Here is a 17,195-nt window from a genome sequence, read left to right on the forward strand (position 1 = left end):
GGGGCTGGAGCCCCGCTCCCGGTCCGGAGGGAAGAAAGGAAGAAAGAAGCGGGGAAGAAAGGCGGAAAAAAAAAGGAAGGGAAAAAAAATATATAAAAAAGAATAAGGGGAGGAAAAATGAAGCGCGGCGCGGGATGGGGGGGGGAGCGGACGAGCCTGGGCACGCACCCGGCAGAGCGCGGTGCCGAGCTCCGCGGCGCGGGACTCACCCGGGCTGGGGAAAAACAACCGCCCAGCGCTGGAAGCCTGCCCCCGAAATCCAGCTGCGGCAGCCGGGAGGGAGGGCGAGCGGGAAGGAGGGAGGGAGCGAGGAGGAGGAGAGGGAAGGGAAGGGAAAAGGAGGGAGGGGGGGCACACCGAGGCCGCCGAGCCGTGCGCTCCCCCCCGCCCCGAGCCCCAGCGCGGTGCCCCCCGCCGGCGCGGAGCGGGGCCGGAGCGGGCGGGCGAGCCCCGGCGGCGGCTTCCTGCCCGCGGGGCCTGCGCGGAACCGAGCCTGGTGGGTTTTTTTTTCCTCTCTAAAAATACCCAAACCCTAATATTTTTCAAAAAAAAAAGCCCCGAAATCCCCCTTAGGCGGGTGCAAAAGCCCCTTCCCGGCGGAGCGGCGGCGGCGCCTTACCGAGCCCGGTGCGCGGCGGCAGCGGCGGCGGCGGCAGCGGGAGCCCGGGGAGGAACAAAGCGCCTCCTCCAGCCCCGCCGGCGGAGCGGCGCGGCGGCGAATGGCGAGCCCGGGCGGCGCGGCGCGGCTCCCCCGGCGCAGGCACGTACCTGCGGGCCCGCGGCTTTGGGGGGCCGCGGCTCGGCGGGGCCGGGGCTCGCTCGGCGGGGCCGGGGCGGGGAAGCGGCGGTTGAACGCCGGCCAGCTCTGCAGCGCTGGCCCCGGGCGTGGACGCGCTCCAGTCCCCGCAGAGACGATCGCGCTTTCCCCCGCCTCCATGGCGCTGCGTTTTCTCTTCCAATCAGCCGGGCTCTGCGCGCCGGGGTCCGCCGCCAGCCTCCGCCGCTCCCCAAACGGCACCGCCGGCCGCCGCCGCCGCCCCGCGCTCCCGCCGCTTTCGCCGTGTTTTTTATTGCTCTTTGCTTTTGCAACACTGTGGCGAGAAGAAAAAGAGGAGGAGGAGGAGGAGGAAGGAGAGAGGAGGGAAGGGGGGGGGGGAAGGGAAAAAAAAATCTCCTTACATGTGCAACAATCCTCGCCCGGCGTTTGCATAAAAAAAAAAAAAAAAAAAAAAAAGAAGAAAAAAACGAAGGGGGGAAGCGGGGGGGGGGAAGCCGAGCCGAGCCACCTCCCGCCCCGGTGGGTTCCCTCCGGTACGGCGGGGAGCGGCGGGGCCGCGCTCCCTGCCCGCCCCGCGGCCCCGGGCAGCCCCGGGACACGCCGCGGTGGGGGATTTCCCCGGCGGGGCGGGCGAGGGGCAGTTTCCTCCCCTCCCTCCGCTTTCCTCTCCCTTCTCTCTCTCTCTCTCTTAATTTTTTTTAATGCAATTTCTCCAACTCCACCTTTGTTGTGCTGGGCGTCATTCCCCGCAGCCAATCCCGGCCGGGCAGCTGCCTGCAAATTACCGGCCATCCCGAGCTGCCTGCAAATTACGGGCCATCCCAAACTGCCTGCACTCTACCGGCCACCCCGGCCTGCCCGCACGGTACCGGCCGCTCCGCTGCCGCTCACACGCTGCGGCCCAGCCGGGGCTGGCTGTGCGCTCCGGCCGCCCGCCCGGCACGGCCCGGCACGGCCGCTCCAGCCCGCCCGGCGAACTCCGGCCATCTGCACGCAGGCGGCCCGGCTGGCGCCGGCGGCTCCGTCAGGCACCTGCCGCAAGGCCGCGGGGGGCGGGCGGTGCTGGGGAACCCGCAGGATTCCTGGGAACGCGGGGCCGGGGCTGCCCCGGCTTGGCTGGCGGCGGGAACAGTCAAGATCTGGGGGATTTTCACCCCTGGGTATACGGGAGAAACCAAGCCCCCAAAAACAAACCACAAACACCAATCTGGGTACAATTGGCCCCCCAGGATGATTTGGGGTCAGGGGGGCAATGGGGGACAACCTGGCCATGGAAGTGGTTTATTTGGGCCTTATTCCCAAGCAAAGGATCGGACAGACAGGCGGATGGACGGCCCCTCCGCCACGTCCCGCAGTCCTGCCTGCGGCCGGCGCAGCTGCCAGGCCGAGCCGAGCCAGGCCGTGCCGAGCCGAGCCAGGCCGTGCCGAGCCGAGCCAGGCCGCTGCTCCCTCCGGGGAAAGCTTGGGGAAAAAAGTGTCAGTATATTTACTCGGCATGGAAAGGTGCCCGGCTGAGCCACTTCCCTGTCCAAATTAGGTGAAATGTCACTGTTTTGCAAGAGTGAAAAATTTAAAAACAAACAAAACACCCCACACGATCAACAAAATATTTGGAGACAATCAGGCCAAACTTGTGAAAATCGACATTTTTATTTTTTACCTTTTTTTTTGTTGTAACCAAAAGCCCTTTAGGGTGGGGAGCACGGATGTGCTGTGGCCCCAGCGGCGGCACAGATTCCCCCGCAGTGCGGTCGTGTGGCTTTGCTACCAACGAGGGACACAGAGCCCTGGAAATCAGCCACGAACCCCTGCGGATGGCCGGGAACAGGGGCTCCCCAAAGGCACTCCCTCCTCGCTCTGTGCCCTCCCCAGGACTTGCTTCTTACCAAGGAAATGTTTTCATTGCTGTCATTTGTGTAGATGAGTATTTTTTGCAAATACAGGTACAGTAGGACAGCACCCGGCTCTCGAGCTCTGTCCTCCCCCCTCCTCATTAGCAAGCCTATTAACTAGAGTTTCCTTTCTGCCCTTGCAACTCACCTCCTGCCCTGCGCCTGCGGGGCTCCGCCACAAACCACCCCAGCCACACTGCGCCAAGCCCGGCTCACGTGGGGCTTGACCTAAATCCCACCCCTCGGGCCAGGCCGGGCCTGGCAGCGCTGGCCTCGCTGACACCTCCCCGCGGGTGCAAAGCTCTCGGCACCAGGAACGCGCCTCCGTCGCCGCGGCGGGCAGCGCCGGCTCCCACGGGCCGGGACAGCGGCACACGGAGCCGTCCGGATGGCACCTGGCGGGGCTCGGGCAGCTGCTGCACCTGCAGCCCTTGGGCCAAAAAGCACCAGCAACGTACCTCTGTCCCCAGAAAGCACGGGCTGGCAGCAATGCTTGGCTCAGAAGAAGCTGGGGACCAGCGCGAGATTTATCCCAGCCCCACAGAGCGCTGTTGGGGTCACAGCCGGGAGCAGTCGCAGGTGCTGCCCCCGATGTCTGCCCCACAGAAAGGCAAATGGGCACACCCCTTCCCACCACCCTATTTACAAAGTTTGCCATGGGCAGGTGTCTTCCATGGGGGCAGCAGCCCTACTAATTGCTCTCGTTAATGAGATTATGGCTAATCAGAGTCAATCTGGTGCTGGTGTGGTCTGGTGGGGGGTCGGGGTCTACCCTGTGCTGTCACAACAACAACCCCGGGCAGGTGGCTCAGCGTGTCCCCCGGAGCAGGGACAGCCACAGGGAGCCCCCGGGGTGCGGGGGGGCTGAGCAGCCCGGCACGGCCACAGGGAGCCCCCGGGGTGCGGGGGGGCTGAGCAGCCCGGCACGGCCACAGGGAGCCCCCGGGGTGCGGGGGGGCTGAGCAGCCCGGCACGGCCACAGGGAGGCCCCGGGGTGCGGGGAGCGGCCATGGTGAAGCATCCTGGGCGTCTCAGGGTGTCGGGAGCGGGCACTTCAAAGGATGCTGCTGCTGCTCCCTTTATGGGGGGGCAAATGAACAAAGCACCCCCCCAGCAAATGGCCAACTGGAAAGAAAAACCCCACGTCCTTCCTGATTTCACCAATTTCTTTATTAAAGCCCGATGTAGGTGCGGGGGGGAGGGAAGGAGAAAACCAAAGATCGCAACATTGTTTATTTTGGACACATAATGATAAAAACTAAATGAACTCAAGCACGGCCCGCGCGGCCCGGACGCGGTGCGCCCCCTGCCCCCCCGCGCTGGTTTCGGGGTCCCCGGTGGGGTCTGAGCAGGGCAGGATCGGCCCCGGCAGGAGCAGAGGGACGCTCCGCTGCTTTGGGAGCAATTCTGGCAGAAATGGGGCAAGACGTGGTCAGCAAGCAAGACAAAACTCATGGAAAAACTACACGGATTTAACTGAAACGCTAAAATAATAAAGAGGAATTAGATTAATCCATCAGTTAAATGACGCTACCGGCTGGTCCGTAGAGTTTAGACCCTGACCAGGATCCTTTAAAATAAACTTTTCTAGAAAATCGTGAATTCCTATAGTCTGTCTGGTATGTACACGCGGCCCCGGCGGGAGCCTTCGGCCTTCAGAAATAAATTACACACTCCCCAAACAGCATCAAATATACACATCACCCTTGGCGGCTGCTTTTTTTTTTCTTAAGGTGCTTTTTGGGTCTTTTTTGGCATTTTTGTTTGATTCTGAGCAAATCCCACCTGCAGAAGCACCAGCATCAACATTTTTTGGGGTGTTTTTAGCATGATTATCTCCGTTGAAAACACATAAACCCCCTCGTTGGACTATTTACACCCACCCCGGCGATGCTGCTGAGCAGCCGCGAGCGCTCGTTAGCACTGAAAGTTCATCTGGGGAAGAGGGGCGGTGCGGGGGGGCCCTGGGCAGAGAGCAGGGCTGGGGCAACGGGGCCCCCTCCCCATGTCCTCGTCTCTGCTGCGTTCCCCGTCCCTGCCTTTCTCCTCCTCTGGGCTCCAGGGTCTTCCTCCGGCTCCTCCCGGCGCCGGTGCACGGGGCACAGGCCCCTCCCGGCCGTGGGGTGGGGGACAGCTCGTAGGACCCCCCAGCACGAGCGGCTTCTTCCCCAGCGGGTAGCAAAGTGTGGGTGAGATCACACCATCCAAATTGTTACAAAAAGGGGAAAAAAGGGAACAAAATAAAAAGGCTCTATTCACAGGGTGTGTGGGTGGGGACTGGGGCTCTGGGGCCATGTCCCCAAGTCCCCTCCATCACCCAGTGGCCCCGGGACGGCAGCACTGGAGCTACAAGCGGGTGGATGGGGGAGCTGGGGGGCGTGGGGCCGTCCCGGGGGGCAGGTGGTGCTGAGCCCTTAGCTGGGCATCTGCACCTCGTTGTACACGTCCGTGCCCTCCGCCTCTTCGAAGGTCACCACAGCGTCATCTGCGTCCAGCTGGAGGGACAGGAGAGGGCGTGAGGTGTGACGGGGATGGGGACGGGGACGGGGATGGGGATTGGGATGGACACAGGGATGGGCACAGGGACAGCACCGCGGTGCCAGCCCTGTGCCAGGGCTACATACGCATTTGAGCTCAATGTCCCGGAAGATCTTGGGCAGCAGGAAGCGCCGCAGGGGCACGGTGAGGATGAGGAGGAAGGGCAGCGCCAGCGAGGCCGGGGTGGACTTCACCACCCACAGCAGCACGAGGACAACAATTTGGGTGAAGGTGAAGAGATGCATCCGCCAAGTCTTCACCTGTGGGACGGGAGCACAGTGGGGTCAGGGTGGTGTGTCCAGCACTCTGTGGGGGTGCTGGAGGCAGGAGCCGTGGGCCAAAGAGCCCAGTAAAGGTCAGCACAGGAGGAAGAGGCTCTTTGTGGAGCCCCAAGCAATTGCAGGCACCACCATGGGGTGCTGCAGCCCGGGATGTCCCCAAGCCCACAGCCACCCAGCTGGGTGACAGGGCTCACTCACCCGGGTGACATAGGGCTCGCTGGGGTGGTACTTGGGTGGCATCAGCAAGAGCAGGATGCGGTCAAAGAGCTGGATGCCGAAGAGCGAGGTGACGCCCATGTAGAGGAAGATGCCAAACAGCACGGCCAGCGGGATGTACTTCAGGATCGGCTCCATGAGGATGGAGACACCTGCGGTGGAGAAGGAGAGGTCAGGGAGAGCCCACGGGACCCCGGCCCCCGCTGCCCAGGGTGGGGGCACCTCCCCAGCTCACCTATGAGCATGGCCACCAACAAGCCGCTGATGCGCTGTTCCTTGACCTCTAAGATTTGGGACTTCTCGCCGGGAGCAGTGGCTTTGCTCATGACGGTGAGGGCGTTGGCATGGGTGATGGTGCGGACGGTGGTAGCGCTGAGCCAGGGCATGCCGAAGAGGGCGGCCAGCCCCCCCATGGCCACAATCAACAGCAGGTCCAGGTGGAAGCCGGAGCCCTTCACCAGCTTCCTCTCGGGCTTGCTGACAATGAGGCTGCCGGGGACAGAGGGGACGACTTGGTGACACAGTGCCCCAGGGATGTCCACTGGGTCCCCATCCCACAGCACCCCACAGCCCTCCTTCGCCACACCCCTGTCCTCACGTGGTGATCTGCGTCTCGAGGAAGATGAGGATGAAGACCAGGACAGCAGGTACCGCACAGGCGAACATCATCCAGATGGGGAATGGGGTGTTGAGCCCCATGGGGTTGATAAACCACCCCCGGGCAGATGCATTGGTGACCTCCAGCCCTCTGGGGACATTGAGTTTCTGGACGGGAGCAGAGAAGGGGGAGTGAGGGGACAAGGACAGGACACAGAGATGAACACATGGCTCCACATCCCCTTGTTGGGGACACCTGTCCCCCCCAGTCCCGGACCTGTGTGTAGGTGTCCTTGATGAAGAAGTCGACCAGTGCCATGATGAAGATGGAAATGGGCACCCCAAAGTCCCCGATCAAGCGCCGGACCTGTGAGGACATCATGACCACATTAAACCCACCTGTGTCACGGCCCAGCCGAGAGGGTCCCCCCGCCACGTCCTCGCCAGCAGCAAGTTCTAGCAGAGACCTGCAGGAGCGTGCAATGGGTTCGCGGAGTCTCACCGCCCTTGTCAGGAGACCGCACCTGTGAGCCCCTGTTCCCCCAGCGCTGCCCCCGGGCCCCGCGGGGTGGCGGGTGGCGCCGTGCCCCCCGTCCTCACCTTGCCGGGCAGGAAAGCACTGTTCTTGAACTTGCGGAGGAAGAAGGCCAGGAAGAAGGTGCCAGCCATGAGGACAAGGGACAGCAGCGCTGTGTTGGGCTCCGGCACCTTGGGCTGGACTGTGGGCTGCACATTGTAATTCCGCTTCAGTGGGTGCTCCCTGAAGATCTGGGAGGGAAGGGGAGAGGGTTAGGGGGTGGGATGGCGCTCCTGCAGCACTGGGTGCCCTGTGGCACCGTCCCGGCGGGTGCGTGGGTGCGGGCTGCCCGCCGGGGCGGCCGGCGAGGCCGGGCGCTTGGCACACTGTGCGCGGGGCGTTACTGTTTGGCTGGGTTTTCTCCATGCTCCCTCGGAAATGGGGCCGTAACAGTGGCTGGGTGGCACAGCGGGGACGGACGAGCACGGCCCTGCTGCCGCCCCCGTGTCACCCAGGGTGTTCGGGGCTGTGCTGGGCTCAGAGAGGGGTGCAGGGGGGCACCCACACCAGGGAAGCGGGAGAAAATGCTGCGAGATGGGATCCGTCCCTCGCCTGCATTCCTCGCCCAGCTCCCACCGTTCCCACGGAAAACTGGGTGATGACCACGACCCGCAGTCCCCCAGCTTTCCCTGCTTGCAGGACCCTCACGCTCCTCACCGTGACGAGCTTGGAGAAGGTCTCGAAGATGAAGATGAGGGAGATGAGGAAGGAGAATATCTCCTGGGTGTAGCGGGACAGGTAGCGCACCAGGAAGCTGCCCTCGACGGCCACCACCACCAGCACCAGCAGGATCAGCCAGAAGCCAATCCAGACCCGGCCCACGATGTACTCCATGTCATTGTCACTGCAGAACTGGAGAGCCAGAGGGCACAGCCCCGTCAGGCCCCGGAGCCCCTGGGCCGCGACATCCCCTCAGGGCAGTGCCCCGCGCCTCTCCCAGGGCTGGTGGGGACAGCACGAGCCCCTTTGGGGCTGCTGCTGGCGGGGGGGTCGCCCAGGGGTGCAGGGCGGCACCCACCGAGTAGAACGCTTCCTCAAAGACGAGGAGAGGCCCTGAGAAGCCGACAACGAGCAGCGGCTGGGCACTGAGGAGGCTGAAGAGGACGCACTGGACGCAGGTGGAGATGAGCAGCTCCGACACCCCCATCATGCCCTTGGTCTTCTCACCTGGGGGAGACAGAGCCGGTGGCTGCCGGGCTGGGGACAGCACTGTGTCCCCCTACCCCAGACTCCTCAGCACCGGGATTAGGGGGTGCAATAACCCCCCAGGAGTATCACCAGGGGTTGGTGCTGGAGGCAGTGCCACCACTCCCCCCACCAGCCCTGTGCCTGGCTGGGGGACATCCCCGTCCCCTGGCTCGTCCCCAGCCTGTTCCCCTCATTACCCAGCAAGCCTCCAAAGGTGACAGCAGGTGACAGCGCTGCAAAGTAGATGAAGATGACGGCGGCCAGGCACTGGGGGTTGAGGGCATCCTTGATGTCGCTGAGGTATTTGGGGTACCGGCGGCGGATGTCCCGCACCAGCCCCCCAAAAGGTCGTCCTGTCCTGCGCAGGGGGTCGTCGTCCTCTGGCACTGGCTCCTCCAGCCCTGGGGACACAAGCAGGTAGCCATGGGAGGACACCGTGTGCAATGGGGGGTCCCGCCAGCCATGGGGACGGGGCGGTCCCTGCCGTACCCAGGTCTTTCAGGAAGCCCTCGCCCGGCGCCTTCTCGGGGGGCTGGTAGCGGCGGCGGAGCAGCTCGTGCTGCAGCGGCACCAGGCTGCGGAGCAGCTGCTCGCTCGGGGTCTCGGTGGGCGGCAGGACGATGCTGGCCTCCAGGAAGTCCTCCACCCCCCGCAGCAAATCTTGGCGGCCCTCGGCCAGGTAGGCGTCCCGGCGAAAGACCTGCGGGGGGGCCGGGGACGGGCACTCAGCCACCTCCAGCGCCCTTGGGTGCTGCTGGGCACCCACCCGGCCCCTAGACACCCCCACAGGGACCCGTCATGGGGACGTGGGGGCTCGCAGACCCAGAGGGATGAGGACACAGGCGTGTGGGGACACTGGAACACGAGCACAGAGAGGGACGTGGCACAGGCGGGTGAGCCCCATTAGAGGGTGCGGTGCCGGGACTGGGGACTTCGGGCTGCTCAGGGGTCTGTCACCCTGGATGGCAGTGCCGGTGGCAGTGCCAGTGCTGGTGCTGGTGCCAGGTGAGCCGTACCCTCTCGGACATCATGGTGGCGACAGCGCGGCCGATCTCATGGTAACTGATGTGGGGGGTGTCGGGACCCAGGACCACGACGAGGAAGCGGACGGGAAGGGGCACGTCAAGGACAGCGTCCAGTGTCACTGCAGCCCTCAGGCGCACAAAGGCCAATGTCGGCTGCTCCAGGAAGGCTGCGCAGCCTGGGGGAGGACGGGATGTGACAGGGGTCACAGGGAGCGGGGTGCAGGGATGTGGGGCACAGGCACATAAGAGCATGGGCACATGGGGCTATGGAGACAAGGGGACAAAGGGGTATAGGGACAGAATTATTTGGAGGTGAGATGACACAGAGGTATGGGGATCAAAGGGAAGAGGACAGGGCCACACAAAGACATGAGGACACAGGAACACAGAGACACAGAGGCATTGGGACATGGAGACGCAGCTGTAGGTGGGCATGGGAGCACAGGGACATGGGGGTATGGGGACACAGGGGCACAGGGGAGTGGAGAAATGCAACATGACAACAAGAGACATGGGGACGTGGCCCAGAGAGCAGCGCTGAGCAGCAGCAGGTGGCAGCAAGGGCTGAGGACAAGGAGCGTCAAAAAAGGTGCAAGAAAAGCAGCAAGTGAGCAAGCAGGCAGAGACCAAAGCTCCCACTGCGCACCCACCCCCACCCCCCCAACCTGCAACCACCATCCCAGCCCTGCACCCATCGCCCCAACCTTGCACCCATTGCCCCAGCCCTGCACCCATCGCCCCAACCTTGCACCCACCGCCCCAACCCTGCACCCACCGCCCCAACCTTGCACCCACCGCCCCAACCTTGCACCCACCGCCCCAACCCTGCACCCACCGCCCCACTGTGCACTCACCCACAAGGACCAGCGTGGCCTCAGCATCCTCGGGGACCTTCTCGGGCAGCTGAGCTCTGGCGGCCCCACTCACACCCTGTCGTGGGCAGACAAACGGTAGGAGTCAGCTCAGCTGGCTGTCCCTAGTGGCCAGCCCCTAGAGGTCCCCTCTGTCCCCCGCATGTCCCCTGCCATCCCCCATGTGTCCTCCTCAGTCCCCCGCAAGCACAGCTCCCTCACTATCACCTCTGCACCAACCCATGGCAATGCGTCCCCTGTGCACATGTATGTGAGTGTGTGTGCCTCTGCAAGTGTGTGCGAAGGGGAGAGCAAGCGACGCGTGTCAGCACTGGGGTGTGTTTACACCCGTGCCCTTGTGTGTGCTCATGTCTGTGTGAGTGTGTGTGTGTGTGTGTAGGTGTGCAAGTGCGCACAAGTGTGTGTTGAGGGGTGTGTGCCCTCCCCAGGGACGCACCGCACAGGGGGCTGTGCGAGAGCCTGCCCACCCCCCTGGTGTGCAACTGCCTGGTGTGTGCACCCACACGTGCCAAGGTGTGTGCGCACAGGTCTGTGTGTGTGCACCTCCCAGCAGCCCTCCCCACACCCTCCCTGGCCCCCGCGCCCCCCGGCCCCACTCACCTGCCCGGCCCCCACCAGCCCGCGCATCTCCAGGGGCTGCTGCTCCCGCAGCAGCGGCTGCTCCGTCTCTGCCGCAGCTGTGCCCGAGCGCTGCAGCTGCGCCGGTCGCAGGGTCCCAACCGCCTCGGCCTCGCTGGGGTGTCTGGAGCAGCCAGGGGATGGTGTCAGACGGGCCAGAGCCGCTGACCACCCCAACCCCCCGTCAGACAGTCCCATCCCTGGGGGTGTGCGGAGACCCCCAAGCCGGGCTGGGAGGTGAAGCCAAAACATGGGGGGGCTTTTCCACCCCACGCCAGGTTCCAGCAGCACTCGCTGGGGCTGGATCCAGCCCAGATAATGGGGTCCCCCTGGGGCTGTGAGCACCGGCCGTACTTGTGCTGGAGCAGCAGCGTCCTCAGGATGTCCTCGCGATCCTGTGGCTTGATCTGCCCCTCATAGATCATCTGGTCGATGAGGACGTGGGCGATGGCTGCCAGCGATGTGGCCGCCACGTCGAAGAGCACGGCACCTGTGGGGATAGCACCGTCACTGACCAGCTGGTGTGGAGTCCCCACCACCATCCCGGTCCCAGTCAGTGTCCCCACCTTTGGCCAAAGCCCGGCGGATCTCCAGGAGGCTGCGGTAGGTCAGGAAGGACAGATGGGGCTGGCCCCAGTATCCAGCTTCCTTGAAGTCCTCCTCCAGCTTGAGCCAGTGACCGGCCTCCATCCAGCACAGCTCCTTATTGCTGTCCATGACCAGCTCGTGCAGCTCCACGTAGCCCTGCAGCCCGAGCGGGGGGGTGTCAGGGTCGCCCCGGCTGCACTGGGGACTCCTGGGAGCCCCAGAGCTGTGGCTGCTGTGCCAACAGCCCCCTGTGCCCCAGGGTCCCCAGACACTGGTGTTGGGGTCATCCCCAGGTGGCCACAGTCCGCCTGTCCCCGGGAATAGGTAGGGAATGGAGGTCCCTGGGTCAGCACCCACCTCATGGGTGTCCCGGTGGTACGCGGACCTCCTGCTCCCCACCGCCTCCAGGTCCACATCAGTCACCGATGGAGCTGCGAGCAGAACCACTGCCCTGTTAGCTGGTCCCTGCCCACCCCTGGGGTCTGTTGGAGGTCTCACCTCATCATCCTCACCCAGACCCAGGTGGGACTCACTGGATGTGCCCCCCACCCACCGCCCCACCCCAGACCCATCCAGGCTTTGCTGGATGTGTCTCCATCTCTGTAACCCCCGCCCTTAAACCCAGTTGCTGGATGTGTTACTTCATTCCCCCCACCCTGCCAGTGCCCACCTCCAGCCCCTCACAGCCCTGCAGCCCAGCTCCCAGGGCAGCGAGACCGTCCGGGGATCCCCGGGGCCAGGCTACGGGCAGGGCTTGTGGCCACACTCTGCTCCACCACCTGGCACCAGCATGACCCTGACACCAGCACCAAGCACTGCCACTCAGACTGGGACAGAGGTGGGGACAGCACATCCCTGGCCAGCCAGACCCCAGGAGCCTGACAAGTCCCTGTCACTATCCCCGTCCCCCACCTACCTGTGCCCCCCCCCGCGCTCCCCATGGCCCTGCAGACTCCGTCCCTATAAAGCGGGGGCTGAGCCCCACGCCCGCCCTGTGTGCACCGTAAATCCCGGAGCACTTTGCCTCTGCTGACAGTAAACACCAGTGCAGCTCCCGCCCACCCGCAGCTGCCCCAGTGCTGGGGACAGGTTCACCGTGTCCCCCTCCATCCCCACTGGGGACCACCATGGTCCCCTCGCTGCCCCTGGACAGGTCACCCAGCGGGGCAGCACCACAGGACCTGCATCCCACTCTGAAGGATGCTGTGCCCACAGGAGAGGGGATGGGGCATCTTCCCGCCCTGGTGTCCCCAACAGCGCTGGCCCTGGCATGTGGCACAAGCCTGTCCTCGTCCCGGCCCGCTGCCACCACCACCGAACCGCCTGGCGCCAGCCAGCGTTCAGCCCCAAGTGGTTCTTGTCCTCACCCCAAACAAAGACTTTATTTATCCTCAATCAGCAGGCAATTACGGGCAAGTGGCAGCGGTCACCCTGCAGCGTGCCCTGACACTCGGGTGACGGTCACCCCGTGGAGAACAGGGCTGGGGGTGGCAAAGCCAGGGCAGCTGGCACCATGGAGGGCTGGTGGAGGGGGATGCCGGCACTGGGCTTTGTCCCCCAGTGCCCCTGCGGTCACTCACGCTGCCCTCCGCCACGGCGGCTCGCCTGTCCTGGGGGGGCCCCGGCCGCACGCCTCCTCCCATCCAGGTCATAGCATCCCCGGCGGCTGGGCAAATACTGGCTGCAAAACACACACCGCTAGGACCAGGGGGTCAGCACTGGGCACCCATGGGTGCTGGCAGCCTCCCCTTGCCAATGCCAGCCAGGCAGGTGGGGCAGCATCCAGCCCCCTCCCTGATTTGGGGGACTCACCGCAGGGGCGTCAGCTCCTCAGCTCTGGCCCTCCACGCGTGCAAAGGGGACCCGGTGCCAGCGCCGGCCCCTGTGCAGAACAGGTGGCAGTGTTACCCCCCAACCTGCGTCACCCCGAATGGAGACCCAAGGGTCTGGATGCAAGAGCCAGCATCGTCCAAGTACCCCTCAGGGTGGCAGCTCCTCATCAACAGAGCTTTGGGCAAGGGGATGTTCTGGGGCACACAGATCACCCCCAGCCTCCCCTCACCTTCCCGGCACCCGTGCAACAGGTTTATGCAATGCTGGCACTCGTGCAACGCTGCTGCCCGTGCAACACATCTGCATCATGCTGACACCCATGTAACGCGGTGCCAATGCAGCACTGGCAGCCACACAATGCCGGCACCCATGCAATGCTGGTGCCCATGCAACATGCTTGTGCCACGCTGGTACCCATGCGGACCCAGCACCCACAAAGCTCTGGCACCCATCCAACATGTGCCCTTGAAACACTGCTGCCCCTGCAACCATGGCACCAGCACCATGCCTGTTCCTGCGCACCACCAGTGCCCATGCAGCACCACTGCTCATGCAATGCCATAACCCATGCAACGCCATCATGTCTGCAACACTGGCACCTGTAGAACACCGGTGCCCATGCAATGCCATTCCCCATGCAACGCTGACGCCCTTGCATGCCCAGTGTCACCAGCACCCAAGGGAGTCACTCACTGCTCATCTCCCCCAGCGACAGGTGGGAGCCCTTTATGCCAGGGTCCTCGAAGCCCTCCGGGTCCAGGCTCCTCCTCATCCTCTCCTCGTAGGCGTCCTACAGGACAGAGAGAAGGGGGCTCAGCGGGACCGGCACGCCCAGCGCCTCGCCGGGGCCGTGCCGGGGGTGGGAGCCGGCCGGGGCACAGCGGCAGAGCCGGGTCTCGGGGCCGGGTCTCCCTACCTGGCCGTGCCCCTCCATGGCTCCTGGCTCAGCCCCCGCCACGGCCTCGCTGCGTCCCGGCACTCAGCCCGGCGGGACCATAACCCGGCACTCTGCAGCGTCCAGGCAGGCGCGGGGGGAAAGGGAGAGAAAACATGTTAGGAGAGGCCGGGGCAGCGCTCGGTGCCCCCGGGGACATGCGGTTTGTCCCTTGGGACGGGGCTGGGGCAGGATGCTGGGGCCGTTCCCGCAGCCTCCGGCAGCGTAACCCACTCCCCGTGGGCTGAGAGGTCCCGGGGCCGGGGTCCCCGGGGAAGCGGTGCCCTGCCCTGTTGCCATCCGGGATGGGAACCGACGTCAGGCGACGGCAGAGCCCCAGCAGCTTCCCAGCAGGGACGCGGCATCCCGGCCCGGCTCGGCCGTGCCCGCTCCCGCTGGCCAGTCCTGCCGCGTCCTGCGCCCGGGGGTCAGGTCCCGCATGGACCAAACCCAGGGGGTCAGGTCCCATATGGACCCGCGTGCAGGGGCTGGCGGGGCGCAGCCTGTGCCTGCGTCCCCCCGCATCCCCTGCGTCCCGCCGCGCTCCGGCGCCGGCCCCCCCCGCAGCTGCCCCGGGGCCGTGCGGGGGGACAACCGTCAGGGGGCGCCTTTCCCCGCGCTCCGTCCCCGACACCCCGGGCCCCGGGGCAGCGCCGGAGGGACCCAGGCGTTCGGGCTCCCCCTCCCCCGTAATCCCAACCCCTATGAACCCCCACCTGCCCCTCATCAGAGCCTCCGGGGGGAGTCCTGCCCCGGGATCTCCAGCCCCCTCTGCCCCTTTCCCCCGCCGTGGCGACTCCCAGGTTGGGAGGCTGGGGACCCGGCTGCCCCCCGCTGCCCCTGCCCAGGATCCCACACGGAGGATGCACGGGGGGGCTGCAAGGTCCGGGGGGGCTTTAGTGGGGACCAACCCCTCCAGATCTCACCGAGGTGATGCAGGATCTCTCTCTCGGCCAGGGGCCGCGGGAGCCAGGCTGGGGTCACAGACACCCCGCGGGGGCCACGGGATCCCCGGTGGGGTCCGGAGCCGCGGCGGGGCCACGGGAACCTCAGCCGCTCCGGACCCGGCCTCCTCCTTCCTGCCCCGCCTGGCCCCGTAGCGCTGGCGGCCCCTGGCCCCCCCAGACCGGCCTGTCCCGGGGCTCCCCGGCCCCTCCAGACCCGCCGGCAGCTCTTGCATCAGCCCGGTGTGCCGGGCTGCACCCCACTGATAACGGGCAGCCAGCGTCAGCCCCCGCCCTGCTCCCCCCACTGCCCCCCGCGCTGTCCCAGGGCCAGGCAGAGCCCCGAGGCCGGGTGAGGGGCTGGGGGACCGCGGGGCACGGGTCACCCTGTGCCCAGGTCACCCGGACCTGCCGAATCCATCCCTGTGCTACCCTGCCCCTATAGAGCCCATACATCCTACACTGTGTGCACAGTACAGAGCCCATTCCTCCTACTTGATACACCCCATGTGCACCCCATGTGCACACCACATCTTCTACATCGTGTACATGGTATGGAGTCCATACCTCCTATACCATACACCCCGTGTGCAGTATATAGCCCATATCCTCTACACCACACAGCCAATGTGGTCATGTATAGAGCCCATACCTCCCACATCATGAGGCTAGCACACCTCAGGACTGGACTCATGCTTCCCATGCCATAGATCCAGCACGATTCCGTATAGAACCCATACATCCCAAAGCGCACACGGCATGCACTCAGCACGGAGCCTGTTCCTGCCACACCACACAGCAGCGTGGCTCAGCACAGGACCTCCCTCCCACCGCAGGTGCTCAGTATGGAGCCCATACATCCAGCGCCACCCATGCAGCATGGCTCAGCTCCCTCCCACTGACCACCCCACAGACCCCACCCCACGCCAGGGGCACCCCGGGGTGCTCCCCCAGCCCCACCTCGCCCTGCTGTCCCCCCGTCCCACTGCGGCCAGGGACAGCCCGAGGTGCTGCTGCCGCCCATGACCCCGCACCTACCTCTGGGGTGGCTCCAGGACGCCCCTGCCTCGGCTCTGCCCGCTGCTGCCTGCGGGGAAAGACCCGTGTGGCGCAGGGGAGTGCACCCAAATGCCCTGAGTCATCTTCACCTCCCTAATCTCCCCCCCCCCGGGCTCACCCGCCCCCCCCAGGGCCCCCTGTAAACAAGGTTATCGGGGTGCAACATCTTGCGGCGCTGAGGCTGCACCCTGCCTGCGCCCTGCCGGCACCCTGCCGGCACCCTGCCTGCACCCTGCCTGCTGCCTGCGCCCTGCCTGCGCCCCACAGAACCTCCTCAGCCGCTCGCCCTGCCCCAGCTCAGCTGCCCTGCTCCTGGTGCCCCCCCTTCCTGTTTAGGAGGCTCCGGGTTTCCCTGTGGGGAATCCCCAGGAACCCTCTGGCTGTCCCCCCCCAATGCAGTTGGGGTTTTCTCCTTTTTTTTTTTTTCTTAACCAAAAAATAAAAAAGAAAATTAGGGGGTTCCAGAGGTGATTCCCGGGGAGGAGCTGTGGGCTGTGGGGTGTGGGCTGTGGGGTGTGAGGTGCTGACGGGGCCCGCAGGGACAAGGGACATGGCTGGGCATCCATCTGTCTCCTGGGATCACCATCCCCGGGATGCTCTGCACAGAGGTGGTGGGACCGGCACAGCTGTTCCGGTGCAGGGCAAGGGGGGTGTGTATGTGTGTGTTCACATGCATTGTGCGCATTTGTGTGTGCATGCATGCTCCAGTGTATATGCATATATTTGCACATATGCATGTGCATGCACATGTATGCATACACCTATATGCACATGTGCATGCATGTGGAAGGGTCTTTACATTTGCAACTTTCCTATAGGGCTCCTGGCTCCCAGCCCCAAATCCCGGGGTGCAGGGAAAGGGACAAGGTGGCGTTGGTCAGCCTTGCATGTGCACACACCAGTCACCCGGTGCGCAGGGACACCTGCAGGGACGTCCTGCTGCTGGGGCATCACTCGTGCCCCAGCTGTGGGGTCAGGATGGTGTTGCCCCCTGTGCCAACCCCATCTTGGGGGACCATCCAGGCTGGGGCCATGGGCTGCTGGTCCATCCCACACGTTGGGGACCCTGTGGCACCTGCTGCGGGGCCGTGGGGCCGGGCGGTGTGATAGCTGTGGGCTGGGTGCTCCGATAACAGCCCTGGTGTTATCTGGGTGCTGCCAAGGGCTCCCCTCCCTGCAGTAGCCCTGGGGATTTTGGGGCTCCCTCCTCCCCAGGGAGCTCCACTACCCCCAGCCAGGTGCTGTGGGCTGGGAC

At 65.0% G+C, this 17,195-nt stretch overlaps 2 protein-coding genes across 10 annotated transcripts in view; both read right to left on the reverse strand.

Moving 5' to 3' along the window:
• UBTF (upstream binding transcription factor) overlaps nucleotides 1-1,735 on the reverse strand; it is a 16,915-nt gene extending 15,180 nt beyond the window's left edge. For 2 of the 8 annotated variants that reach the window (XM_082070690.1, XM_082070685.1), the window contains exons 1-2: nucleotides 1,180-1,482; nucleotides 620-1,091 (exon numbers count right to left, since the gene is read on the reverse strand). The gene's annotated coding sequence lies outside the window, so the exon portion shown is untranslated. The other 6 variants (XM_082070692.1, XM_082070691.1, XM_082070687.1 and 3 more) reach the window with 5 other exon arrangements.
• Nucleotides 1,736-3,822: 2,087 nt separating this feature from the next.
• On the reverse strand, nucleotides 3,823-16,045 carry SLC4A1 (solute carrier family 4 member 1 (Diego blood group)). Of its 2 annotated transcripts, XM_082070683.1 has the most exons (22): nucleotides 15,920-16,045; nucleotides 13,920-14,011; nucleotides 13,697-13,793; nucleotides 12,983-13,052; nucleotides 12,751-12,851; nucleotides 11,528-11,601; nucleotides 11,149-11,326; nucleotides 10,937-11,072; nucleotides 10,565-10,706; nucleotides 9,947-10,022; nucleotides 9,084-9,268; nucleotides 8,557-8,767; nucleotides 8,265-8,468; nucleotides 7,898-8,046; nucleotides 7,537-7,731; nucleotides 6,903-7,070; nucleotides 6,580-6,669; nucleotides 6,304-6,470; nucleotides 5,941-6,194; nucleotides 5,688-5,857; nucleotides 5,295-5,468; nucleotides 3,823-5,165 (listed from the first exon to the last, which is right to left on the reverse strand). In XM_082070683.1, exons 2-22 carry the CDS (start codon nucleotides 13,935-13,937, stop codon nucleotides 5,085-5,087), a joined length of 2,940 nt encoding a protein of 979 aa, XP_081926809.1. In that variant the 5' UTR covers nucleotides 13,938-14,011; nucleotides 15,920-16,045; the 3' UTR covers nucleotides 3,823-5,084. The 2 variants fall into 2 exon arrangements, with proteins under 2 accessions (XP_081926809.1, XP_081926810.1); XM_082070684.1 differs by lacking the exons at nucleotides 12,751-12,851; nucleotides 12,983-13,052; nucleotides 15,920-16,045 and adding an exon at nucleotides 14,864-15,119.
• Nucleotides 16,046-17,195: the final 1,150 nt, after the last annotated feature.

This window comes from Streptopelia decaocto (assembly GCF_964273445.1).
Source record: "Streptopelia decaocto genome assembly, chromosome: 22".
In the NCBI taxonomy this organism is placed as follows: Eukaryota; Metazoa; Chordata; class Aves; order Columbiformes; family Columbidae; genus Streptopelia; species Streptopelia decaocto.

Bases quoted from the DNA above. Each gene is read 5' to 3' on its own strand.
- SLC4A1 (XM_082070683.1), bottom strand. The intron at 11,327-11,527 runs GTGGGTGCTGAC...CTCGGGCTGCAG, and splicing joins ACCACCGGGACACCCATGAG to GGCTACGTGGAGCTGCACGA. The intron at 7,071-7,536 runs GTGAGGAGCGTG...CTTCCCTCCCAG, and splicing joins CCTTCTCCAAGCTCGTCACG to ATCTTCAGGGAGCACCCACT.